This window comes from Chelonoidis abingdonii, chromosome 2, assembly GCF_003597395.2.
Source record: "Chelonoidis abingdonii isolate Lonesome George chromosome 2, CheloAbing_2.0, whole genome shotgun sequence".
In the NCBI taxonomy this organism is placed as follows: domain Eukaryota; kingdom Metazoa; phylum Chordata; order Testudines; family Testudinidae; genus Chelonoidis; species Chelonoidis abingdonii.
Genome location: NC_133770.1, coordinates 208,562,536 through 208,590,484, shown reverse-complemented (window position 1 = coordinate 208,590,484; position 27,949 = coordinate 208,562,536). Strand labels below are relative to the sequence as shown.

The 27,949-nt window shown below is 42.8% G+C and overlaps 1 protein-coding gene across 1 annotated transcript in view; it reads right to left on the bottom strand.

Moving 5' to 3' along the window:
- Positions 1-10,160: 10,160 nt before the first annotated feature.
- The window catches only part of PIEZO2 (piezo type mechanosensitive ion channel component 2), a 485,914-nt gene continuing 468,125 nt past the window's right edge, over positions 10,161-27,949 (bottom strand). Inside the window, exons 47-53 of the mRNA XM_075062935.1 lie at positions 27,117-27,305; positions 25,665-25,757; positions 24,061-24,233; positions 19,858-19,977; positions 17,872-17,951; positions 13,210-13,387; positions 10,161-11,686 (exon numbers count right to left, since the gene is read on the bottom strand). Of these exons, the coding sequence (XP_074919036.1) occupies positions 11,434-11,686; positions 13,210-13,387; positions 17,872-17,951; positions 19,858-19,977; positions 24,061-24,233; positions 25,665-25,757; positions 27,117-27,305 (1,086 nt within the window). The 3' untranslated portion in view covers positions 10,161-11,433. The remainder of the gene's footprint in view (positions 11,687-13,209; positions 13,388-17,871; positions 17,952-19,857; positions 19,978-24,060; positions 24,234-25,664; positions 25,758-27,116; positions 27,306-27,949) is intronic.

Below are 27,949 nucleotides of genomic sequence, written 5' to 3'. Positions count from 1 at the left end.
ATAGGGGGTTGCAAGGAGGAAGGCACCAAGATTGAAGTAGGAGAAAGAAATGAAAGTGGCATCAAGTCTGGCATTGTTGGCAAGGGGGAAGGCAATAGGAGATGGTTAAAGACAAAGACCACATTAGAGCTATGCATCTACACATGCTGGGGCCCCTCTGCTTTAGTGTATGGCAAACTTTGGCTCTGGACTGTCTGCCTCAGGTTTCCAATGATCTTCTCACGAGTTCAGGCCACAGGAATTTCTGTGAGACCATCTCCAATGCATCTTAATATCTGAGCAATTCATAAGAATGTTGGTGCTTTAGTTGTAGCCTGGAACATGGGAGTGTCTTTATACATGACCGCTGCAATCCTCTAATGAGTTATTTTAAAATCCTATTATTTTTAGTTAGTTTAATTATTTTTTGCAGGTGCCTTGCACACAGCTGTCCACCTGTGAATTCAGCTGTTAAAACTTGTAGTAACATCTGCACAGGTTAAAGATGTCTATGAAGATATGCAAGAAGAAGAGAAATATTTGCAGTATGTCTGATAAATAAATGGCTGAATCCAGTTCCATGCAGTTTGCTCATCTTGGTCAGTAACGTTCCAAAACATTTATTTAATATTTTTAACAGTGTGACAGGTAATTTGAATTTCAAGCATGGCAGAAACCTCATTATATCCTTAACTTATTTATCCAACTTATTTCCTGACTTAAGGTTCTCCCTTCTCCTTATTGCCTGTCCTACAATTACTTAACATCCCCTTCCATAAAATAATGTTCATCTACCCAACACTGTGGCTGTGAGGATATCTTAATGGTTTTTAAAGCTTTTTAGATGGTTCCCGGATGAAAGACACTTGTGACGCAATGAAATGTCTCACTCAATAACCACAAAAGGACTTAATAGAAATTGAAAAATATGATGTAAAGAATACCTTAATCCATGTCTGACTAAAACTCCTTAAAATCAGAGATAAACAATCTACAGGAGAAACAAGCATGAATACTGCTGGAGTGAAACAGTTTTTTTTTTCCTGTTCTCAGAGCGGGTGGAAAAATCCAATTTTATTTCATAAAAAACTTCACATTTTGATGAAAAATCTGAAATTTTTATTTCATTTTGGCTTTTGAAAACAGAATTGTGTGTATTTTACCTTTCCCTGTTCTCCTCCCTCTCCCCCCGTCCCCCAGAAAGAAAAGGTGGAAAATGAGTAGAAAGGGAGTCTCTTCTTTCCCCTTCTCCTCCTTTCTCCAGTGGAAAAAGAAATGAGGAAGGAAAAGTAAAGACTAAGAGAAGGGGAAAAAATAAAATCTGAAAAAATGCACAATTCTTGGTCTATAGAAACCAAAGTGGCAACAAAAACGTCAGTTTGAAACTTCTGTATTTTTGACCTGATTTCAGGGAAAGTGACATAACTGCATCTTTTTTATTTAACCAAAAGAGTCAGTTGAAACACTGCAACCAACTCTGCCTGTTACCTCTAGGATTACCTCAGTTCTGCCAACCAGAGCTGTCCCAAGCCAAATTCAAATCATGCTCCTGATACACGTTTGAAGGGGCCTTTTCATATAGCTTATTTTCCTGGTAGTCCAAAACATCTACCCAAATCCACATCCCCCCTCTTACCTTCACCATCAGAAAATCTGTCTTTTTCACCCTCCCAGTCTCTTGGTGATTCTGCCCCTTCTTCCTTCAATTCTCTGGTAGCTCAACTCGACTCCTCTCCCTAAACCTATGCTGAGTGGGCCTCTCAGGGCATGTCTACTCTGCAATTAGACAGCTGCAGCTGGCCCATGCCAGCTGAATTGGACTCACAGGGCTCAGGCTTCAGAGGCTGTTTAATTGTGGTCTACATATTTCAGCCTGAGCTCTGGGATCAGGGCCAGCTCCAGGCACCAGCGCAGCAAGGAGGTGCTTGGGGTGGCCAACAGAAAGGGGCGGCATGTCCGGCTCTTCAGGAGGGAAGGACGTGCTGCCGAAGAATGAAGTGGCGGCCGTAGAGTTGGAGCCGAAGTGCCGTTGATCGCGTCCTTTTATTTTGGCCACTTGGGGCGGCAAAGATGCTGGAGCCGGCCCTGTCTGGGACCCTCCCATCTCACGGGTTCCTAGAGCCCAGGCACCAGCCTGAGCCTGGATGTCTGCACTGCAGTTAAACAGCCCCTTGGCCTGAGCCCCACAAGCCCCAGTCAGCTAGCCCAGGCTAGCCATGGGTTTTCAATTGCAGTGTAGATGTACCCCCTCTTTGGCCCCTGCCTTATTCCTAGTGCCTTTACCCTTCTCAGTTGCACCTGTGCTCTTAGAAAAGCAGTAACTAACATCTCAGTATCTTTTTTTCCCTTTGAAGTAGGAAATAAGAGATGAGCAAAAACCAACCAACATCCCTTAGAATGCCAGTGTAACCCACACACCTCCTGGGTGTGGTGTTCTGCCCCATCTAGTGGCACTGAGACCACTTAGCTAAGGCTGTAGAGCAGACTCATTTTTTTAACCTCTAAGAGGAAATTGGGTTTTAGCTCACGTGGTAGAGGCTCATGCGCTAAGCTCCAGAGGTGCCTGGTTTGATCCCACTGTTGATGAACAGAGTCTGTCGGCGTTACACCAGCACACAGCCTCCTCCTTTTTGCCTGAAAACATGTCCCTTGAATATTTGCTTGGTCACCTCTGTTGATTAGATTATAAGTACTTCAGGGCAGGGACTAGATCTTTGAATATTTTTGTATAGCACCGAGCATGTGCATGAGGCCCTTATGCCAAATGAAGTCTTTGGGAATTAGCATAATACAAATAATAATTAAGCAACAATCCCTTCAGTAAAGCCACATTCTTAAATTAGAACTCTCTGAAACCTGATTGCTACAGGAGAGCTGCTTGCTTACTCAGCTGTATTTCACAGATCCCATGTGTCTTAAGGTCCGAGTTTCTACTTTCCTCTTAAGTATAAAAAGCCTGAGCCCCTTTATCCATTAAAAGGAGATCAAAACTGCTAGGAAAACAGCTGAAGTAAGCACCTATTTGACTATCCTCTCCACCCCGCATCAAGCATTGCAGAAGCAAATGCACAGCGCAATTACAAAGAACAAAATGATGGTATAAAATACCTTCCCTATATGTCAATATATTGTACAGCAATTTTTCATTATCTAATTTTGTAATGACCCTCTTATTTGATAAGGAATTTCAATGGGAACTGGGTACTTAATGCCTTCAAACTCTTTTTCAGGAAGGTGGGGGAGAGGAACCTCCTTATAAATTTGGAAACCTGTGAAAAAGTACAGGGCCTTCACACATTCATTTTCTACAAACTACTCATATCACAGATGCAAGCCTTCATCTCTCAGGATTACACCAACATTTATCTTAAATCACAGGAAAACTTGGGGTGGTGGTGGTGCTAAAGGACTATAAACACAGGAGGGGGCATGACAAATAAGTGTGAGAACCATGGGGCTAGAGTTTTACTTCACTGCCATTCTCTTACTGCCTATAAACAACTCCCACAGACAAGCACATGAAGACCCAAAATAATTCAATCCCAGTGGCTTTGCAGTAAGGATTGCACAGAATAAGCCTTCCCACAATCCAGCCCCAAAAGAACAAAAGGGATTAATTTAATTCTTAATTGCCAACTTTATAAACTTTTATAATAAAGCAACATAATTAATAATAACTTTAACACCAAAACTTCTACAACAGAACATGGCTACTTTGTTTCTGTACAACTGTGAAGATGCTTATGCGGATTATGAAGAAAAATTAAATTTAAATAGGTCAGTCCCACTGCCACAGTGAGAAGAAACTCAGGGTTCCCAAAAGCTACGTTGAGTTCCCCGAGTCTGTGTTTGACCACCAAAATCTATAGGCTGCTGCGTCAAAAGCACTGCAACATCTTCCTGCCACTTGCTTATCGAAATCTCCAACTAGAATCCATGCAGACTCCTCCTCCTCCACTGTTGCTAACTAATTAACCAACTATGCAGTTTAAGTATATAGGTTAAAAAACCCAAACTTACAAGGAAAATATGAAACAAAGACAAGCAAAATATAAATGACTCTTTCCTCCATCATCATAAGCACATAAGAGAAAACTTGATGAGAAACGTAACTAAAACAGCTTGGCTAAACTCAAACTACATTCCAAGTTTACAATTAAAATGAAAAATTAGTTTTTCCTCCCATTTTCCCCATTTCCATAAACAACAAGGCCAAGGCTTCTCAATATCACTGATCTGCTGCAAAATGCTTCAGTATGAGGGGAAGACAGCCTGCGTTCTGCTCTTACAGCGCAGCTTCGCCCAACCCACACAGGGCACGCAGCCTTATGTAAAGCAGCTGCTCTGACTACTTTCATTATCACATCTGAGCCCAGCTACAGGGAATCTACTGAGTATACCCAACACCACCCCAATTCCAAAACCTTTTGGATGTGGAGTCCTAATTGCTCATCTGCCCAACAACGACCCAGACATAACTAATTCCTCCCCGCCACCCCCAACCCATATAGCTCTTAACGTGAGATCTCTCTATTAGGCACGTAGGTTACAATAGCAAATGTGTAACTCTTGCTGAACCCTCCAGGAAGTAATAATGACCCAGGTCAGTAAACTAAGACCTGTATGATTATAACAGCAGTGAGCTCTGGCCAATAGGGCATGCACACAGACTTGTTTGGATGCCTGCTATATATTTACTGTAAGTTTGGTTTTGTGCGATTAAAAAGTTGGCAACCTTAACACCCCAGTTCCCCCGCCCCCCCACTCACTCCATCCCCTTCACTCTCACTTACTTTTACTGGGCAGAGCAGGAGGCGGAGGGCTCTGACTCGGGGTGCAGGCTCTGTGTGGGGTTGGGGATGAAGGGTGTGGGAGAGGGCTCCGGGCTGGGGCAGGGAGTTGGGAGTGTGGTCTCCAGCTGGAGGTGTGGGCCAGGGATGAAGGGTTTGGGGTGCAGAAGGGGGCTCTGGGCTGGGGAAGGGAGTTGGGATGTGGATGCTGGGGTGTTTGGGGTGCAGGAAGGGTCTCAGGGCTGGGGTAGGGGTGCAGGAGAGGGTGTGGAGGTCCTGGTGGCGCTTACTGCAGCTCCCAGGAAGCAGCTGCCAGGTCCCTGAGGCCAGGCAGCTTGCTGCACTGCCCTCATACTCACAGGCACTGCCCCTGCAGCTCCTATTGGTCGTGGTTCCCAGCCAATGAGAGCTGTGGAGCTGGCACTGGGGCAGGGGCAGCGTGCGGTGCCTCCTTGGCTGCCCATGTGCCTAGGGGCTGCAGGGACCTTGCAGCTGCTTCCGGGATCGACATGGCGCTAGGGCAGGCAGGGAGCCTGCCTTAGCCCTGGGCTCCTGCTATGCCCCCAAGCAGACTTTAACGGCCTAGTAAGCACCAGGGTCACTTTTCAACCAAAACCGGATGCCTAGCAACCCTACTGTTAGTGCAGCTGATTTAAAAAAGACTGTCCAAGTTTGTCCTAAAAGAACGTGCAGTAACAAGATTCTATTTCCCTTCAGGTACTTAAAATGCTACGACAAAGCTGTTAGGTGGGGGAAGGAATATGAGCTACAGCATTTATTCATTGGGACAAAAAAAAAGGAGCGATTGGCAACCAGGCAATACACCAAGCATAGGAGAGAGGTGTCGTGTCTTATATTTTATAATGAGAATGCAAAAGCAAGAAAAATGCTGAAGGCTGACGAATAGCCAGTTTAGTGCTAATTTCTAGACATAATTTGATTTAAAGTGTTTTCTTCTAAGTGTGCTGGTTTAAATGTTGGCCTTAGAAGGTTAATGGATCCATCCCAGCCTGGATTTTGATCATGTGCTTTTGTTTAAAACTGCCTTGGTTTGTCAGTATGATTTAAACTTGAAATTAAAGAGGAGTGAAATTGAATTCAATTAAACTGCTGTTGCCCACCCCCCAAATAGCAGCAGAAGTGAGCCTAGTCTCAACAGGTGATGCGCCCTTTCATATGGTACAGTGGGATGTATCATTACTAAGACACTCAACAGGCTCAGCTGACATCAGGGTCCATTGTGCCAGTACTGTACAAAGTTCAAGTAAGAGTGTAACAGGGTGGCTTGCCCTGGGAGCTAGCAGCTTGATTGAAAGTGTGACATTGCACTCTATATGATTTTATGAAAATATGCTAATGAGTTTTAATATAATGTGATTGGAATATGCTTCATGCAAAAGGTCTCTTGTAAGGTACCATCTCAAAGCTTATAATGTACTGAGTGTGATCATCCTATTTGTATAAACGTACCACTTTTGTATCTGAACCTAGAAATATGAAATATAACTCTGAGGACCTATTGTAATTATGCAACGTGTGGGCCATTAATGGTGGGTTGGAATTTTGATGACTCCCATTAATCAGGACAACTGACTGCAGATGGCTCTGTTTTACTTAAAAAGCGGCAAGGACTCCTGTGGCACCTTATAGATGAACAGAAGTATTGGAGCATAAGCGTTCGTGGGTGAATACCCACTTTGTCAGACACATGCAAGGCTCTGTTTTACCTGTAAGTCTCCCTGTATAGGTGTGTGCTGGCAAGTGGGTAATGAAGTCTTACAGTGACACATGATCATGTCACCTGAACTGGAATCCATCTTTAACTTGGTGTCAAATATAAGAGGGGTACCCGTGTTAGTCTGGAGCTGTAAAAAGTGACAAAGAGTCTTGTGGCACTTTATAGACGAACAGAAGTATTGGAGCATAAGCTTTTGTGGGTAATACCCACTTTGTCAGACGCATGCACCCATGAAAGCTTAAGCTCCAATACTTCTGTTAGTCTATAAGGTGCCACAGGACTCTTTGTCATCTTTAACTTGGTGCTTTTCATTGAGAAGGAAGGGGTGGGAACTCAGAGAGGGACAAAGGATTCTCACCTTATGCAAACGATATATAAGTGGGTGGAACAGAACAAAGGAGGCAGCCATCTTGAGGAATCCCCTAGCTACCACCTGAGCTGGAACAAGGGCTGTACCAGGGGAAAGGATTGTGCCCAGACTAGGAAGGCATCCAGTCTGTGAAAGAAACGTGTTGAAACATCTCTGAGGGTGAGATCTTATCTGTGTTCAGTTTTATTACTGTATTAGACATAGACTTGCGTGTTCTGTTTTATTTTGCTTGGTAATTCACTTTGTTTTGTCTGTTACTGCTTGGAACCACTTAAATCCTACTTTCTGTATTTAATCAAATCACTTTTTACTTGTTAATTTAATAGCTGAGGGCGAGGCGCAAACAGCTGCGCATCTCTCTCTATCAGTGTTATAGAGGGTGAACAATTTATGAATTTACCCTGCACAAGCTTTATGCAGGGTAAAACGGATTTATTTGGATTTTAGACCACATGGGGAGTTGGGCGTCTGAGTGTTAACGACAGGAACTCTTCTGTAAGTTGCTTTCAGTTAAGCCTATGGCTTTGGAGCAGTGGTTCAGACCCTGGGTCTGGGTTTGCAGCAGGCTAGTGGATCTGGCTTAAACCAGGCAGGGCACTGAAGTCCTAAGCTTCCAGGGCAGGAAAGCAGGAGCAGAAGTCATTTTGGCACATCAGGTGGCAACCCCCCAGGGGTGATCCAACCCGTCACAGAGAGGAATCAGGCAGATTCCCCATAAAGAGCAGAAGGGGGCTGTGGTACTGGAACCAAGAGCCAGGATTAAGTAGTGGTGAAGCCCTGCTGGGAAAGGGCAGAAGAGAACCAAACAGAAAGCAGAGAGAAAGGCAATTACTTCAAGCAGGGACCTGGGAGAGACAGAGGGACCGAGAGGAAGCACTTAAGAGGCCGAGTAGGAAGCACCCATGGAAAACTGGGGCCCAGCTAAAGGAGCAGTTCTAGCAATTCAGCACAGGCCCAGAGCCTGAACCAAGAGTAGAATGTGGCACTGGGCTCCCCTAATGGTCCCAAGGAAAGGACCAACATAAGGCTTCTCCTGCCCAGCAAAGGGGCTATAGGCTGAGTTGAAGACAGGCTGAGGAAGAGTCACAGAAAGGGGAACGACCATCAGGAGGTGGGCACCAGCCCAGGGAGCTGCTATGCCACACCTGGCCATGAGGAGCTGCCGAGTGATGAGTGGACTATAAAGAGACAATGCCCCTCGGAGTTTAAATTGCTGTGTACTCATTCACTCTGTTAGTCTGCAAAGATGCCTTTTAGACTAGTACGTGAGGAGATAAAGTGCCAAAAATTTAAAATGACTGAAATTATGTGGGAGCTTGGCAGCATGTCTTTTAACCATCTTTTCCCCCCCTAACCTTCCAAAATATGGCTGTTTGCAATAATAGGCAATCCATATCGAATTTATGGCCAGATCCTTGTATTGTTCAAAGTCAGTGGTTAAAGATTCCACTGACTTTAAGGGTATGTCTATGCTGCAGCCTATAAACACTGAAGTTTATAAGATGCAACTTCTATCAGTCTGGGAGTGTCTTTTATTTTTACCTAGCATCCACCTACTTGAGACTTGAATTTCTTGCACTGAACAAGAAAGCTCAGAACTTCAAGGTTGGGCTCCGTTTCCCCAAACTGTTGGCATGCATGAACTCTTTCACAAAATCATGCTATTGCCTAAATGACAGCCTGTGTAGCTTGAGCTGGAGGCACATGCACTCACATGGCTGATCTACGGAGTTCATGACAGATCAGGTAGAAAGATTGTTTAGTCCATTAATGAAAAAGAAGCAGCTGTTTTGCAAATCTAAAAGGCTGTCAAGTTCATTCTGCGACCAAGTTTTTCACCAGTAAATAAGTGCCTCTTAAGGAGGGAAGAGAAACAATAGTGATCAAGGTACGCTGGTTGGCTGGTACATTTTGGAAATACACACCAGCCCCATTTAACTCCCAGTACTTTATTCTTCAGTTTAGAAAAGGGGAACACAGAGGATCAAAGTATACACAGGTTAGATTTATCGCCTCCGTTATGTCAGCCAGTCCCTATGTTGGTTCTATTGTAACCCCTTCATAGAGTCAAATGATGGCCCTGGTGTGAGGAAGAACTAGACTTACAAGCTGAAGAGTAAATCACTCCACAGAGGAATGTTCAGCACAACCAGACATCTTGCCAGCCCTCCAGAACAACCACCACCTTTTCTTTATGGTGTATGAAGAAATCAAAAAGCCTTGTCACCACTTGATTTTACTGTTACAATATAACAAAGCAGTTTATTTTCTTGTGCATGTCATAGTGTCCAAAATGTGTTGCTAGGATATAGAATGGAACTGACACCACTTTAAGAGGGTAAGTGTTAAAATTTCAACTGTGCTGTTTTTATAAAGCCCTGCATTAAGATGTGCCAATAAAGCTACAATTGTCCCTTCAGCTGAAAGTTACCTTGTATTTTTTGCCCTCTCCTGACTGACTTTTTCATTTATATAATAAATAGCAGCTAACTGAAAGGGACCTAACCACATCAGCCATACCAACAGGGGCTTGTTCACCTGCACATCTACCAATGTGATCTATGCCGTCATATGCTAACAATGCCCCTCTGCCACGTACATTGGCTAAACTGGACAGTTTCTATGCAAAAGAATAAATGGACACAAATCTGACATCAGGAATCATAACATTCAAAAACCAGTAGGAGAACATTCAGTCTCCCTGGACACTCACTAACAGACTTAAAAGTGGCAATTCTTCAACAAAAAACTTCAAAAACCAGAATCCAATGAGAAACTGCAGAACTGGAATTACCGTAATTTGCAAACTGGACACCATCAAATTAGGCCCGAATAAACACTGGCAGTGGATGGGTCACTACAAAAACTAATTTTCCCCTGCTGATACCTTCTTGTCAACTGTTTGAAATAGGTCATCTTGATGACATTGAACTCATTAGCACTACAAAAGTGATTTTTCCTCTTTCCTGTCAACTGTTGAGAATAGCCCACTTCCACCTTAATTGAACTGGCTCGTTAACACTGACCTCCCACTTGGTAAGGCAACTCCCATCTTTTCATACGTTGTGTTTTTATACCTCATTACTGTATTTTCCACTCCATGCATCTGATGAAGTTTTAGCCCCCGAAAGCTTAGTCCCAAATTTGTTAGTCTCTAAGGTGCCACAAGGACTCCTCATTGTTTTTGCTGATACAGACTAACACAGCTACCACCCTGAAAACGGAAAGAGTGTGATTAATTTTCACTGACCTTAACTCCACTGTGAATATTTTAACTATATAGACATTTCCCGTTTAGTGTAAAGAGGAAGAAGAAAAAATACCTCTAAAATGACTTTGCATCATGTGCTTTATTTTAAGTCATTACTGAATCAAAACTACACAGTCTAACCTTGTACCATACCCACCCACTCAAGGAGTTTGTTTTTCAGAAATTGCATTTTTTTAACATGGAATTAAACCTACATTGCAATCATAAATTTTCATGCTACAATGTTCTCTAATGAACCGTTTGTGTCACCAACAAGAGTAATTTAAGAAAAGGCCATTTTTCAAGCTCATATGTACTTCTATATTTGGGAACTTAAAAAAACTGTCTCGGATGTAAAAATGTCAATTGGAATATGTAAACATTTCTGTATACCTGAAACACTGGAAGGAGAATAACAAAACCATTGCCTTAAATTGTCAAAATGGAGGGAAAAGCATGTACTGGGGAAGCACAGAGTAGCACACACTATTCAGTGTTCAAAGAGATATAAGAAGTGAAACAGCTCCTTAGTCATTCAGTTGGTTTTTCTCTGTCTAAAGGAAAGCAGTAACTGTGGGAAGATAGCCCAGCAGAACATCCATACTCCATAATTCATTAAGGTTTAACTAAGTGCTAAAACCAAGTTTTTTTTTCCTGAGAAAAGTCATTGATGTTTCATGGAAATGTCTCCTGGGACAGTACAAATAAAATAAGGTAATTAAAGAGATTGTCACTTGTTTTCTTTTTGCTTGCAGAGAGTTGTCCACAGAGTCTTCCGCACATCAAAACCTCTGCTTTTCTAAAAATGGATATGGCTAGCATTTCTTCAGCTCACACTGTGGCCTTTTGGCATGGTTATCCTGAAGGCTAGTCAGATTCCCATTACTGTATCTTGAAAGTCAGTGACGTACAACAGCATATTGCACAAACTATCGCTCCAGAAAAGGTCCAGTGAAGTCATCTGAGGGATCGTTTCTTTCTTTCCTTTTTCTTTAACGGTAGAAGTTTAATGTCCGGAAGATTAACTTACCCAGTCAAGGATGCAGAACATTTGGTTGATTAAATTACAAAGCAAGGTCCACTGATTTTAGAGGAGTGGGCATTTAAAAAAAAATCAAACGAATCTTCTTCACCATTAATCCTTAATTTGAAAGGCAGCATGGATTCCTAAGGAAGTAGCTTCCTGGACTCAGTCAGTGAAAAATCATTGCTACCTAACTATAAAAGGCTTAGCTCTTATGAGAATATTGTGCTTTTTTAAAATTCAGAGGAAGTCAACTTGATTTGCAGTGTGACTCCAAAGAGATCAATTAGTTTTTTCCCTAGTCCATTTGATCATCGTCTCTGGTGAGCGGTACAGGAATATTAATTTGGCGTACAGGTCTTCCTCTAGTTCCAGTTCTCCAGTCTCTCTTACTAAGAAAATGTCAGTACACAACTTCAAGATACGGTCCACGTTTGGTAGTTCTTCAAACATGATGGAGTGAGAGATCCCGCTGAAAAATTCACGGACAAACTTCCCTATCACCAGGACAACTGAAGCATAAAGTCCCATTATACTGTAAAGCAAGAGAGGAAAAAGTTCAAAGATGTTTTTCTAATCTGGTTATAAATCCAAAAACAGGCAAATGCCGATAAAACTAAGGTGGTGATGGGTTTATGAAACATGACCATTTCTACTGAATCAACTGTGTTATACATTAGGAATAATAATGGAATTCAAAATCTAAACATTTCTCATAAAATCGTTTCTAAAAATATTTTTAAAATTGTATACTATTAAAATAATAAAGGGACAAAAACTCCACCTCATGTGGAAAATGTGCTGAGGAGAGGAATCTTCTTGGGGATCTCCTACTGCAGGTTCCCCCAAATCATTCCTGAAGAGAGAGTCTCCAGCAGGTTTCCCTTTCTGCTACGGTTTTCTACCCCAGGATTTCTCAAACAGGGGGCACCGCTTGTGTAGGGAAAGCCCCTGGCGGGCTGGGCCGGTGTGTTTACCTGCCCCATCCGCAGGTCTGGCCGATCATGGCTCCCACTGGCCGCAGATCGCTGCTCCGGGCCAATGGGAGCTGCTGGAAATGGCCCGCACTGCTTCCAGCAGCTCCCATTGGCTCGGAGCAGCGATCCGCGGCCAGTGGGAGCCGCAATTGGACAGGGCAGGTAAACACACTGGCCTGGTCCGCCCCGCCAGAGGCTTTCCCTACACAAGCGGCGGCCCGTTTTAGAAACCCTGCTCTATCAGAACTTGCAGATCCCTGAGATATGCTGGAGGCTTGGATAACTCTCTACAAGGTCTGGGCCTACTGACTTCTCTCTGGGGCCAGTGGAGCTGAGCTGCTAATGCTTTCTCCATTGGCCACTCCCTTTGGAACCCCCATGAAGGAATACTTCACAACGTGGGAGGGCATAAGCAGAAAAGACTCAGACCGTATTAATTTCCCTGCAGGGTTATGGGAGAAGACAATGCATGTCCTCTCTTTGGCCTTGTCCTCCTCTCCCTCCCAGCTGTGGGTTCCTGACTATAGAGAGGTTTCTTTTGCAGGGTAAGCAGCAGCATGGTGAAACAACCATCATCGTGCAGACCTCTCTCCACATGGATCTTGTATAGGGGGAGAAAATCCCCAACCCTGAGAGTACATGAATGGAAAAACATCAGGGGGCAGAATTTGTTCTCTATTTATAATTGAGAATGTCAAACCTATTTTAAAACAAAATAGTTTAAAATCAATTTCTTTATCCAGCTGTGAGGGCCTGAGCTAAGGGTTCCACTTAAGATAAGGAATATTGTGTCTCTGATACCCTGATGTTATAGCTATGAAGGCTGCTAGAGATGCTAAAACAGAAGATCTTAATCTCCATAAAAGCATGAAATTTACTCCCTTCTTAATGCACTTTTTTTTTTTTTTTTGGTGGGGCTAGGGCCAGTCCTGCTCCTCTGTGATTTATTTTAGGTATTTGTGATGCTCTCAACTGTTACAATAGGAACACAAAACCCTGATCTACAAGAGATAAATTTCCCAGTTCACCTTAAATTATTTCTAATAGACAGTACTGTTTTAAGTATAAGATTCTCTCTTACCCATAGCCAGCCAAGAATCCAAGGCTAGGAGGGCTAACTTTGTCACTGAATACAAAGAGTTCAAGACTTTCTTCCTGTCTGTATCTTTTTCCAAGCTGATTGAGAACCCACCATTCACGAACCCCATCTTTAGACTCATTTTTGACAAGAGAAACAGTGATGTTTTCCATCCTCCCCTCTATTGAAAGAGAAAACACAAAAACAAGCATGTTGTCAATAAGTCAAATTTGTTAGGATCAGTTGCTTATTAATATGACAAAGTGACGGTGCAACCTAAAAATAAGTCAGTAAAAGCAATCTTAGAAACCATTTTAAAATAGTTTATAGAACAGTACTACAATGGTTCTCTAGCCTTTTAAAATTACTTATGAAAACTGGTTATGTCTAGGCCCTGCAAGGACTCATTCAAGAGCTTAACGTTAGCTCTGTTAACTTCAGTGGAACTACAATGTGTGTAAAGCTAATCACGTCTCCGCAAGATCCGATGCCTTAGATTGGGAGTTCTCTGGGTTAGACTTTGGGAACAGGGGCGGCAGGTTTGTATAATTTTTGGTAGTGCCCAGAAAGGGTCCAAGTCCCGCCCCCACCCCTGCCTTATAAGCTGATATATATTTTTTTAAATAATGTTAAAATGGACTAGAAACAGTAAGCATTTAACAGTTTCTCCGTATTGCACAATATCACTATTGTAAGAACAAATTATTTAACTAAGAATATCAACTTTATTAATACTCTTTTGAATATGGAAATAACCAAGCACTCTTGGCTCAATAACCCTCAAAAGCAAATACTTTCTAAAATTAAAACAAATGTAGCCCCTTCTTTTGCGATGTTCTTCAGGAGGCATCAAACACTTTTCATCATTGTTCAGTTCTTGAAATGAAGTCATCCAGGAGGCTTGCAATGTCCAATTCAGAGATAGAGTTCTTATGAATGTGCAGAAATGCCAAGTGATTTAGATGTTCTTGGCTCATTGTCATTCGCAAATAATTTTTCAGTGTGCGCAGGCAACTGAATTATCGCTCAGTGGTGCCGGTTGTAGTCGAATTGTGTAGAATAATTTCAGGAGAATTGTAACTTCTGACATCATCACTCAAGCCTTCGTTTTGTTTCAGAAATTGCGTCACTTCACTCACTGAATTAAGATGGCAATTTCTCAATCTGCAAATATCATTCAAAATTTCTAAATGAAGAGCTAGCCTTTCTGTGTTAATCTCACCGTGGAAAGCTTCACTTATTGGAACAATGTCCTGTTTGGAGCCATTTGTTGCATCAGTTATACGCTTCTCCAAATTTACTGCAAATGTAAAGCTTTCTGTTGAAAACCTCTGTTCAATGCAACTTTGCAAGCATCAATGATCCCGACATGTATTTGATGAAAATACTCTTTGGGGTCACTGAAGGTGTGAGGAAGGCTTCCATGGTTGAACCGTCTCAGTGCTTTCTCTACTGTTGTTTCCCAGAAGTGATTGTATGATGAGTCAGTGTGCATGCTGCTCAACACCTCTTGCAAGAGGCCAACTTTTTCATAACACTTGACAATGACACATTTGGGCTTTGAATTTTTGCGTTAGCTTCTTCTACAGAACCCATGGCTTTCTCAAGAACTGTTAACATAAAGTACGTTGAAAAAGATTGACGTTCTTTGAGAATCCACTACATTTTGAGCCAAATTCATCTGAATAGTAGCTAAAATTCATCATGGCCTCTTAATTGTGGAGCAGTGATTTAATGCTACTGATCCTTAGTGTCCACCTTGTTGGGCACAATGGTCGTAAAGAAGGTGCCCCTTCACTCTGAAACACTCTGAATGCTGCCATATGCTTTAGTGACTCCTTGAATGCTCTTTCGCCATCGAAAACATATCATGAAATTCTGGAATATTATGCAGGGCATCCTGCATGGCAAGGCTAAGGGAATGTGCAGCACGGCACACAAATTCCACTCTTGGGGCTTGATCCTTCACTCTGACTTGGTCCCCAGTAAATTTGCTGGACACTTTACTGGTTCCATCGTAACACTGCCCCCGGCAATCAGAAAAGTGCAAGTCAGACCTGAGAAGTGTATCTTCCACAATTTTGAAGAGAAGCAGCATCCATTGTGTCAGTTTAGTAAAACCCAATAAACTCCTCAAATCTCGCAGTCTTCACTAGAAAAGAACCCTAAAAAAAACCCTTATTTGTTCTTTTCTTGACAAATCAGTAGTCTCATCCATTACAATGGCATAAAACTTTGAAGCCTTTATCTTTTGCACAATTTGTCTTAGTGCCATCATTGCCATCATTTCAGTTATTTCGTTAATAACCTCATGTGACAGCCACTTGTATTTTGTGTGACTAAGCCACTCTCTCCTTTCCTCTGAATCTGTAGTGCGTAGCAACAAGGGCTGCATCAAATTTGAATCACTCTCATTATGTCCACGTGATGCTATTCCTTGTTGAGCTAGGTACTGCACACTTAAAAATATGTCGTGCATTCCTAGCTGATTGTGATTCTTTCCTGTAACTGGCCAACATTAGTGCAGAAACATTTACCTGCGATTGCAGAGCAGCATACTTCATAACCGCTTTCTTGCGACAGGAGGATTTTTCATGTGATGTAAAACCGCGCAATGTGCGTCTCCAATCTTGAAATCCGGACAAAATAAACATTGGTTCAGCCTTTGTAGAAAATATTAAGATCTTCTTTTCAGAACAGTTTTTGCAGACTGAGCAAAAAGTTCTAATTCACTGTTGTACTCCAACCACGTAAATCTTGATAGCCAAGACTGCTGAAAACTCCTTTTCTTATCTTGGAGATTTGCTGTATCTTTCTTTTGTGTCTGAGTGTCGAACTCAGGCAATCATTTGATGAATTACCCTTTTCTTCTTTTTTTCTCTGGGTAATTTTATTAAGAATTTATCCATTGTTGATTATTACTGATCCTACAAATCAAGAATTTGTTGCTGGAATAAAATGAAGCTACAATGCGCCAGCACCACAAGATTACGAGGGTCAATTAAAAGAGGAAAGTCAGAAGCAGCACTCACCTGCTTCAATACATTATAGTTTGTTGTACCCATATACAACCAATTATATACTTTAAAGGGTGCTAAACATGAGCCTACCCCAAACTGACTACTGAATTTAAGTTGCGTGTTTTTTCCCTCAGGTGAGGGCTCTAGGATGGGGCTGGGGATGAGGAGTTTGGAGTGCATACAGGCTGTCCCAGGGCTAGGGCCAGAAAGGACTCCCCCCGACCCTCTCCCTGCTGGCAGCAGCAAGCTCCGGGGAAGGGCCCTCCCCCACTTCCCCCTGTCAGCACGCTCACCCTGCACCACTGAACATGCTCCTAGGGCTCCTCTCAGGTCCAGGAAATCCCCTTACCTCCCCTAACCCTAACCCAAGAGCCACTGCAGCTATATTGTAAGCGTGTTACAGGCGGCCTGCCTTGTAACAAGCAGACATGAGGAATGACTTGGTAAATGTGTCATTTCTCGTGTGTTGCGTCCTACAGAATTGTATTCTCTCATTCACCTGCATGCATTCGATCTGATCTTCGCTGTGTTAGGGACGCTGTACTGACTGGTGCAGGGATTACTTGCAGCAGATTGCCACAACTCACACTGTGACATGAGAGGAGCAAATGCACTCAAAGGGATCACAATCCCCTTGTTTCTGGGCTGAGTTATGTTCTTGCCCTGGGGATTTATAATAGTCGGGTGGCATACACTACAGGGCATTACAGAGATAAGTATAGGTGGTCAATCAGAGAAATCCTTAGTATAATGGCCAAGGGATTTGTAAGGGGTTGTAACAGCTGGTGACTCCGAGGACATGTAGGAGTGGTTGAGTACAGGCGAGGTATAGTCAGCTGGTGTTCTCTAAGCCTGCCATGGATTGACGGTTTCTTCTACTTTGCCCACATGCTGTGTCTCCACAATGTTCCATATTACCTGGAAGGATAGAGTGCTACAATGTCTGTCAGGGGTGTGTGGGGGCATCACTCAGAGAGGGCAGAGTTAAGGTTACAGGCTGGGGCTAGTGTGTACCTTAACTGTATACTTCCTGGGTTTCAGAAGTTTCTGTATAGGTGCACTTGTCACTCCGGAAGAGCATGAGGCACTGCTAATCAACCTTAACAAAGTTTTAACTGCATTAAAAAACATTTTGGGTAGTTAATTCTTACTTGTTTGTACAAGGCCTAACACTAAGGGGCCCTGATTCTTGATTAGATCTACCATAATGCTAATACTAATGATTATAATAATAATAAATGAAAGCCCACGAGGATGCCTAACTATGAATTTTGATGACTGAGTTCAGGTATCATCGCTTTAAAATGTTGCTATTAGATTCTCCGTGCCTCCATTTTCCCATCTCAAAAAAATGGGGATAAACAACGCTTACACACCTTCGGCACAGTGCTTTCAGACCCTCAGCTAAAACATTCTATAGAAGTGCTAAGTATTTAAACAAAGCTTTGAGGGGTTTTCTTGTGTGAAAGGAGCTGGGTCGATAGCTCTGGAGCTCGATATCCTCCTTTTACCCACACAATAGGTACAACAGAGCAGAGCAGCAACGCAACAGTCCTTGACACAGTCCCATTATTACCTAAACAGCCTTGTGTGTTTTACAATGAAAAAAAGAATTCACAATGATAATCACAGCTTGAAGACGTACCTTTCCATAGCTGCTTTATGGGTTTTGCCAGAGAATCACTAGGTGCCTTGATATAGTATGGAAACATCATTTCTAGCATCCTGCAAGAAAAATGTGACAGCAAATAATTCCTGATTTTTGTATCTTTGTAAATTCACTTGGACATCCCTTTTGGGGCAGCTGTAGAATATGATTCCAGTTTGAAGAAGGAGAGTACTTTGCTGTAATTTTTGGACTGGATTCTGATCTCACATCAGCTTTGAACCAGTGTCACTCCATTGACTTTGATGGACTTACCAGAGATGTTCTGCCAATACTTTAACAAAGCGTTCCATTCAAAATTTCCCCATTCACCAGTCATCAACCATGAATGCTGGCTATATGTGCACACAGGGAGGAGTGAGGGACCAGGGAATGCATTCCTTTGTTTTCCCACTTAAACAAAAATGTTGTATCACACCATCAAGAAGGAGAGAGGTGACACACCATCACTTGATAAATAAATAAAGCACATTGATGGAAATGTTTATAATCTCAGAATAGTACAGTGTTCAGCTAGTGCTAAGTGTGGGGAAGAACATGTGGAAGTGGGTGTATCTTTTATAAAATTACTGCCTTCTGAGAACAGGAATTACAAATACATCATCTACTTCTTGCCTCAAACAGATCCACACCCTCCAGGAAATGCCTTTCTTTAAAAAGTATGAGAAATAAAATATTTAAAAGAATGCAAAGACATACAGTATAGACCTACATGCAGCCATATATCTATGCAATAGACCTACATACATTCTGAAGAAAAAGAGCTCTCAACCATGCATGTAGCTGTTTCTGTTGTTTTGCACTGACTCAACAGACATTGTAGGCTTCAGAGTGACATTCCTGGAGTCTTAGGGTAGGTCTATGTTAAAAACACTGCAGTGATACAGAGTGATCACTTTGTGAAAAGTATTCACCCACAGGTGACACTGTGTTTTTGCCTTTGATTATTTTTCTGTGAGAGTTCATTTGAGAACGTAGCAATTGTCTGGTTTCACCCACATAGTTGCATTTGAGGCATTTAGTGATCACTCTATGTCTGACCTATCAGTCTTTATCTTCACAGAAAACCCGCACAACACTTTCAAAAGACAAGCCTGGGAATTTAAATTCATAACTTTGCTAGACGCTAAAAATCATGGACTGAACAGAGACCCTGGATTTTTGGCTGATTACCATAATCTATAACCCATTAACAACTTCCCTCCCTCCTTAGCTGCTTTTTCTCTCTTTCCTCCTCCTCTTTCCTTTCCTCCCTATGACTGCAGGGGTATTAAAGGGCCACTTCACCTTGAATGGTCCTTTGAAAGGTGTGTTAACTATTTATGCTAAACAATCTGTTCCAACTTGTGTTTAGCTGTGACACTCTGATTAAGTTTCCCAGACCAGAAGAAGAGCTCTGTGTGGCTGGAAAGCTTGTCTTGCTCACCATTCGTGCATAAAAGATATCACCTAACCCACCTTGTTTCTCAAATATCTTGGGACTGACACAGCTACACCAGCACTGCATATTACCTTTGAAGTAATATTTATTAGTATAGGGCTAGAATGTCCTTGGCCTTTGTGTAGGTGCTAGGAATTTTCACCCCTTTGTAGTCTCTGTGCAAAAGCCAGGGGCTCTACCAATTCTTGTTGCCAGGAAAGTGGAGTTGGCGAGGAGGACACAGTATGCTGCACTATCCATACATGCTCCCCCTCCCCGAGTGTGCTAGAGAACACAATTTCTCTCACAGCTACCACTGTGATGGCGGTGCAAGGTGTGGTCCGCACTCAGAGCTTTGAGTAATGTACTCACTTGGGTGGTGACTGTCCATTTTGCTATGCACTCAGTGAAGTATGTTTCAGTTTTATAGTATATGCTGTGCTAAGAGATTACATTCTAGATAACCCAACTGTGCACCAGTTAGTTATTTGCTTAATCTGCTTTAAGAGAAACATCTGTATGAACAAGTCAAGAACATAACTTACACCTTCTTTACCGTGTCATCCCCAGACATCATTGTAGCGATATTTTCTCTAGTTTTGTTCAGTAGGTTACAGGAAAGCTTATCCGATGCTATTTCTGCTTTTGCACCAAGAGAGAGGTTTCTATAATAATAAATGAAAAAGAAAACAGATAGTGAAGCTCAATACCACACAACACTCAGTCCTCTGAGCTGTGCTTAGCTGATGTGGGGTTGCTAGTCTATCTGCATAGTGTTGGTGACTCTTCCACAGTATCCTGTCAAGCATCAGGCTACTGATACAGCATGTGGACCCCCTAGTGTATGTGTAGTGGCCTAACCCCCACTCTGTCATTATTGATGATGGCTTTATGGTTTAGAGACAATTTTTGATTGTACAATGTGACTATAATTTTACTTCCTGCATCAAAGTCAAAATAGAAGCCTTACACAGAAACCTGCCAGATGGCTTGCTTTTGAACACAGAGGCCAGACACTGGCCTTTGCAGACGGCATGACACCTTGTTGCCTGGCTAACCACAACTTCAGCTACAAACGCTCTCTAAGTGATTCTAAAGCCTTTCATTATCAGTGGGCTCATGTACAAATGAAATAAGAACATGGTATTCATCCTTTCCCTCTTACACCACTTATAAATCAGGGAGTCTAGGCTGAGGCTCTTCGGGCCCTTAAGATAAGATGAAAATGCATATTCGACTATGAACAGAAAACACATTCCCCCTGGTGATTTTTAAATGGAAGTGCCTGAGTCAGCCTTGTGTGCCATGGGGAGATGGATGAGGGCACTGCTTTCCCAGCTCCCTCCCACCACGTCCGTTGCAAACACTATGGCACCGATGGCGTGAGTCAGGTTCTGTCCGGCTGCTCAGCAGCTGCCCTGCTGACTATCACAGGACAGAGAGGAGGGTAGTTGTGGCTGCTCCATTGCCTCCTTCCTTTGTGGGCTGTGGGAACTCCAGGGAGAGTAGTATGGGAGCTTAACTGGCTCTATGTGAGCCTAGGGGAGCATCTAGCAAAGGCAGGCCACCCTCTCCATCTCCTCGCTGCCACACTCCAATCACTGAGGATAGCTTGGGGGGGCGGGGAAGGAGAAGCTGAAAATCAACAGCCAATTATAACAGTTCCGATTCTCAGTCCCAGCCCAAATTAGAGCAGCCTAGTGACTGTTCTAACCTCTATCAGCTGGCAACAGCCCTCATTAGCGCATATGGCAGCTGTAGATAGCTGGAATGCAGTGCAAATCAGCTGCAGCCCCTCCTTTCTCTCCATATCCCCTTTGTGCCAGGGACTGCACGGAGGGAGTAGGAGCTGGCTGTGTCAGCTCTCTGCCGGCTGGAGACTCCTCAATGCTGGGAGAATCCCCAACAGTGGACTTGCATGTGTCCTCTGACTTGTGGTCCCCTGACATTCTTAAAATCAGGTGATTGGCCTTCAGGCTGACCAAACTTGGACTCCACTGTGGTAAATGTTAATCATGTAATATTCAGTCACACTTACTATATAGTCCACTGCTTCCCAACGATGAAAGATCCAATTTTTGATCCAATTTATTACTGTTTTTAATTAAACAAACATAACTGATGGATTAGTTGAGGAGTATTAAAAATGGACTAGCTCTGAATAAAGGAGGGAGCGATATTTCCGCTGGATAACAGACTATCCTACCACAGTAACAAAAAAGGTCTAATTAAATCATTTTTAATCTTAAATAAAGTCTCTTATTTATTATGGGCCCAATGTTTGTTTTTGAGTTATGTACACAATTCCTAGTAACGTGGCTGTGAAGGGACAGCTGTTATGATAGGAGCCCAGGTGTCCACCTACATGATTCTTTTATCAGGGTATTCACCCATGAAAGCTCATGCTCCAAAACATCTGTTAGTCTATAAGGTGCCACAGGACTCTCTGCTGCTTTTACAGATCCAGACTAACACGGCTACCCCTCTGATACTTGACACCATACAAGGCACTGCATTTAGCCATATGGAGTGGAAATCCATCAACCTCATGAAGAAACTTTCCCTGGAAATTTCCACTACATGCATCTGACGAAGTGGGTATTCACCCACCAAAGCTCATGCTCCAAAACGTCTGTTAGTCTATAAGGTGCCACAGGACTCTCTGCTGCTTTTATCAGGGTTAGATATTACAATTCCCAGAAGCTGGAAATGGGCGACAGGGGATGGATCACTGAATGATTTCCTGTTCTGTTCATTCCCTCTGAAGCATCTGGCATTGGCCACTGTCGGAAAACAGGATACTGGGCTAGATGGACCTTTGGTCTGACCCAGTATGGCTGCCTTATGTTCTTATTAATGTGCAATCTGTGCAAGCCCCAGCATGGCTCTTACAGGAGTGTAGGAAAGGTTGAAGGGAAGACTACACCAGGGGGCAAATGAGCGCTAGAGTAAATGGATGCAAGCTCCAGTGAAGGGAATAGGCATTGTCTCTACCTAGCTCAGAGTGGCTCTAGATCAGGGGTAGGGAACCGTTTTTTCTATCGGGGCCACTGACCCACAGAAAATATCAGTCATGGGCCACACACAGCCCTGTGGCAGGGGCAGAGGCTTGGGGCCTCCCCTAGGCTCAGGGGTGGGGCCAGAAATGAGGAGTTCAGGCAGCGGGAGGGGACTACGGGATGGGGCAGGTGGTTGGGTTCTGGGTTCTGGCTGGGGCTGGGGATGATGAATTTGGGGTGCTGGAGGGGGCTCTGGGCTAGGGCCAACGGGTTTGGAGTTCGGGAGGAGGTTCTTGGTGAGGGCTCCGGCTAGGCGGTGCTTACCTCAGGTGACTCCCGGTTGGTGGCACTGCGGGGCTAAGGCAGGCTCCCTGCCTACTGGGGCTCCATGCTGCTTCCAGAAGTGGCTGCCATATCTGGCCCCTAGGCAGAGGGGCCGGGGGTTCTGCGCAAGGGGTGGGGGCAGTGCACAGAACTTCCCTGACTGCCCCTGCTCTTAGGGGCCGCAGGGACATGCCAGTCGTGCACAGAGCTGACCAGACTTTTAAAGGCCTGGCATCCCTAGCTTCCCCCTGTACTATGGGGGGATGTCGAGGCTTGGGACTTCCGGCCCGTGGCGTGGAGACTTGCCATGGACTGGATGAAATGAAGCAGTGGGCTCGATGTAGCCCCCCTGCTCTAGATGTTCAGGAAGTGAACAAAACTGCTTTTCATCTCATGTCCTGCTATTTAATTCCTTACAGCATAAAAGGTACGGCCAATAGCTCTTGAGGGTGTAAAGCCTCAGTAAGAGGGCTGATTGTTTCTCTTTGGTACCTTAATTTCATTTCCCCACTAAATTATCTGCTTATACCTAATGTTTTTCCAAAGGCCTGGCCCTTCAAAGTGTTTAATTTACGTAAGTATGAGCATGTTATCTGAAGCAGATTTCCAATTAGTCTGTTCATTGTTTTTTAAAACCTAAGGTTGAGATTTTCATATTTTTCCCTTAACCTCCTTTGGGGCATCCCAAATAAATGGTTATCTTTGAAGATTTAGGTTAGGATTTCAGTTTCTGGGTGTCCAACCTGAGGCTCCTTAAAATTACAGGATTTTCAGAGGGCAAATGCTCTACACTGTCTGAAAATCAGGCATCTCCAAAGTGTTACAGGTTGGGCACTCAAAACCTGAGGAAGCCAAGACCTCTAGTCACTTTTGACAATCTTGGCCTATACTGTGTGCACCTTGTTTTAAAAGTGTCTTTTGGTCACCAAAGCTAAAATATCAGCACAGTCACAAACGAAGTGCTCTTGAAAGTACTGCATGTTTGAATAAGATCTGCAGTAGGCTTGGTAAAAATATTTCATCGGTAGAAAATCTCAAGCACTATAGTCCTACCTTTGAACTTGCTTTTCCCCTAGGTTCTTCCATGCTGATTCTCAGATCATTTTATTCCTGCTTTTTATAGTTTCCACCTTGGAGGTGCTAGTGCCTGGCCAAGGACATTCTTGCTCAGAGGTTCCAAGGCAAACCCCCTTTAAAATCCATGAATGCTAATTTTTGTTGCCAGGAGGGCTCACTGTTGAGTGACAAAGATCATTCCCTTCCCCATCTCCTCCCCAGCCACCCCCTCTGCCTTCCTGACCTGGTGAATGAGACAATTGGATGGGAAAATAAACGCATCACACATACAGTGGCAATCCAAAACACTTCCACTAAACCAGCAGCCCTACCCAACAATCAATCTGTCAATATCATCGTACTAATTACCTTTGAATACTCCATGAAAGAACTAGAGTGAACTCAGCAGAAAAATCCCGGAGACCTTGAATCATTTTCTTTCTACTGGGAGGGCTGATAGTCCACAATGAATTTGAATTCCCTTCTAGTTCTGCTACAGTTATATCTTCTTTTCCATAGCTTTCTAGAAACTGCAAAGCACCCTGTACATGCAAAAAGAGAAAGGAAAGTTTAACATACATGAAACACACAACTATTCTTACACGTCAGCCAGAACTATGAGTGTACTACTAATTATGAGTCTAGTGATTTGCACTGATGGTTTTCCTCAGGCACCAGGTAAGAGGAGAGAGGTTTACCCAAAATACAGCCCAGACTAGAAGTCAATGATGTGGAAAAAAAAATTGCACTGCTAGTGAAACTGATTTAAAAAAACAAAAAAACCTACCTAACCTGGTAGAAAACATTTGCAAAAATGGGCCTGAATAAAATTAAGCATATAGATTCTATGCTTTTGTTTCTGAGGTCCTCAATACACATTTGAGCTAATGGGCTACCCAGAACACATTTTAATTTGAGATAATATAAGCTCTAGTCCCCACTTGCTTTGTGTGGCACCTCAAACTTCCTTTAAACAAGTTCACAGGGACGCCACACAGCACAAGTGGCTACCATTATATGTAATTCATCTGACAAATTCTGTGCTAGGTAGATTACCAGACATCCCATTGGACCACGTGGTAACTTGAGGCTTTCTATAAGTGCAAGGTAGAATTCAGGAGGCCCAAGATACCCCTGGCCATGTTGTGCGGTATCTTCTTTTGACATTGGCTTTGTTTCCCCTTCTACTGTGGGTGAGGTGGATCAGGGAGAGTCCAAATTAATGCATTTTACATTTCTACCCCCCAAGTCCCTTCTGCTTCTATAAGCAACACTTTTCGCAAAGTGAAAATGGGGAATTCTGCGTAGAAGAATGGGGCCTGCAGAATCTTGTTACCAAAGAAGAAGGTGAGTATGGGACAAATATTTGTTCTAACTGCTGGCATATAACATGGCATAAGATGCAACATGCTTGTTTTAGGGGAAGGCATGTTGATGGTGTTTATAGCTTTAGAAATGCTAATTATATAATGCAAAGTGTGTTTCACATCTTTGAAATAGAGTCTTACTGAAAAACTAGCTACCAAGTGCCTTTAAGAGCTGCTTTTGAATGCTTTTCTCTTACCAAAGAAACCTAAAGTAGCTTTGCAGACACTATTCAGTGAAATGATTACTGATAAACAATCAGGGTTTATCTTAGGGAGGGTCCCAGAGCTGGGATCCAGCCCTAGCTCGAATGTATACACTGCAATTGTATAGTCCCAGAAGCCCAAGTCAGCTGACCCGGGCCAGCTGCAGGTATTTTATTGTAATGTAAACATACCCTTAAAGGTCTTACTCTTGAAGCTCTTATTCATGTAAGTAATCCTTATTTCAGACAAATTCAATGGAACCAATCATCTTAATAAGGCCAGCGCTATTGATCCCTTATTGTCACCCAAAGGAAATTGAACAGAATGACTTGGCCAATCAGAATACACTGGATGTATACACACAAATTCTTAAAATGATGAAACATTCCACATTTTACTTACAGTATTACCCGAATATTCTCTTTGAAACGAATCATACTCAGTTTGATTCAAATCCTTGAGCTGGTTCTGCTGAGCACTCATTGTAAAAATAGGCTGGAAAATAAAAAACACATCCTTGTCAAATGTATTTCATTCTGTTTCTATATTAAAAATAAAACATTCTGTGAATTTCAGTCTAAGACTATGTTGGTCCTCGGTGCCATAGGAGAGATTCTGAGGGATGGGAGAAAAGGTCACAGATGAGATCTAAAATCTTCCAGAACTGAAGCTCTGAATTTCTTGGCAAATTTTCTTAAATGGTCCAATTTTGTGGGGGAAAAATAATCCCTAAATCAAAACATTTCACCATGTTTTGTTCCAAAATAGTTCTAATTTTAAGCAATCCCACCCAGAAATGTGTGGAAATTCCATCATCTGAAATTTCTTTCAGGCAAACATCCATATGCATTGGTCTGAGCAAATGTGAATGAGAGAACAAACGGAGGCTATTCTGTATGCGCTGTCACACTTCTGACAGCTGTCATTTTAGATTTACTCCCTCAGAGAAGTGAATTCCTGTGACTGTTTGTGAATGTTCCAAGTAAACATTCAGTTTGGTAATCTTTTGGGTTCATTTCTGTAAATGCTACAAGTGCCTCACAGCATATTTTAATCTGGAAACAACATTTTGTAAAGCTTCACAAATGGCCATGAGACTCGTTCCTAAGAAAGGCAAAGCCAAAATGGCCTCTCTGATCATTCATCTCACCCGTAACCCCTTTCCTGGGAAATGTAGGGTAAAATTTTAGTTCTTAAGGTACTTAGAAGTCTATGTCCCATTTTCAAAGGTGATTTAGGCCCAGATTTTTAAAGGTATTTCGGCACTGATTTGCTTACCTCACTGATTTAGGAGCCTGGGGGGGCAGGTATGTAAAAGTATTTAGACACCTAACTTCCGCTAATTTCAATAGGAATTAGGTGCCTAAATTCCTTTAAAAATCTGTCTCCAAATCTCATTTTCAACAGTGACCAAGGCACTCAGGTTTCTAAGTCCCAGCAACTTTCAGTGAGATAAATGGAGGTGTGCCTACAATCTACATTGCTAGCTGGGCTCTTTCAAAATCTAATTTGACCCTGAAATTGGCCAGCTAGCACAAAAGTAGGCCCCAGTGAAATAGATAAGATAAATATGGAATGATCACCCAAATATCTGACTCAGGTTGTTTACATTCGTTTCACTTTCCAGATTGCATCAGCACTTGACAGAGAATAAATGTTAGACCACGTCTACACTGACCATCTTACAGATGGCTCGTATAGCCACTGTATGTTAGTGGGAGAGCTCACCTAGTCTGACCTCCTGCATAACTCACTTGACAGAGTTTCATCCAGTAACTCCAGTAGCCCCATGTAAAGAATAATATAGCACAAAGAAATATAGGGCAATAATTGACTTTTCTTTTTGTCATTTACCTGATAACCTCCGAGGGTAATTGTGATTGATACATCAAGAGGCCTGTTGGTGACGCCTGCAACAGATTTGACTAAAGACATGAAGAGCAGAGGAAACCAGACAATACAAATCAGCAAGACAACGATCATGCCACCCATTCCATACTTTACAACTTTCTTTTTCTTCTGGCCTCTTGGCTGGGGGTATCTCTGCAATAAAGAACAGTCACATGGTAAAACTTACCGTGTGTTCATCAGTGTTCATCAGTTTTAATATGAACCCATGTCTGAATAAATAATGACCTCTTTCATGGCTCATGACAAACCCTAATTCAGGACAAGTTTCATGAACATTTTTAGTCAAAATTGGGCTGGGATTTGATTGGAACTGGGTTGAGTTTCAGGCAAACATGCAGGTACGTTTCAAGTGAAGCTGGGTATTTTAGGGCTTGGGGTGAAAACCTTGCAAAACTCTGTGGGGTTTGGCATGTTCCCAATCCCAAATGAGGCAACACCGGGCAGGTTCATTTGAACTTTCTTCTCAAACAGAAGGCATGAAACCATATGAACCCAAACTAAAAAAACCTAAAGGTTTGCTCAGTTCCTTGCCAAATGAAGCCATCAACTTTCACCAAGCTGTGCTTCAAACACACAGCTACCACTCTGAAACTTTAAAAGCAGCAGAGAATCCTGTGGCACCTTATAGATTAACAGACGTTTTGGAGCGTGAGCTTTCGTGGGTGAATACCCACTTCGTCAGACGCAGGTAGTGGAAATTTCCAGGGGTAGGTATATATATGCTAGCAAGCAAGCTAGAGATAACGAGGTTAGTTCAATCAGGGAGGATGGGGCCC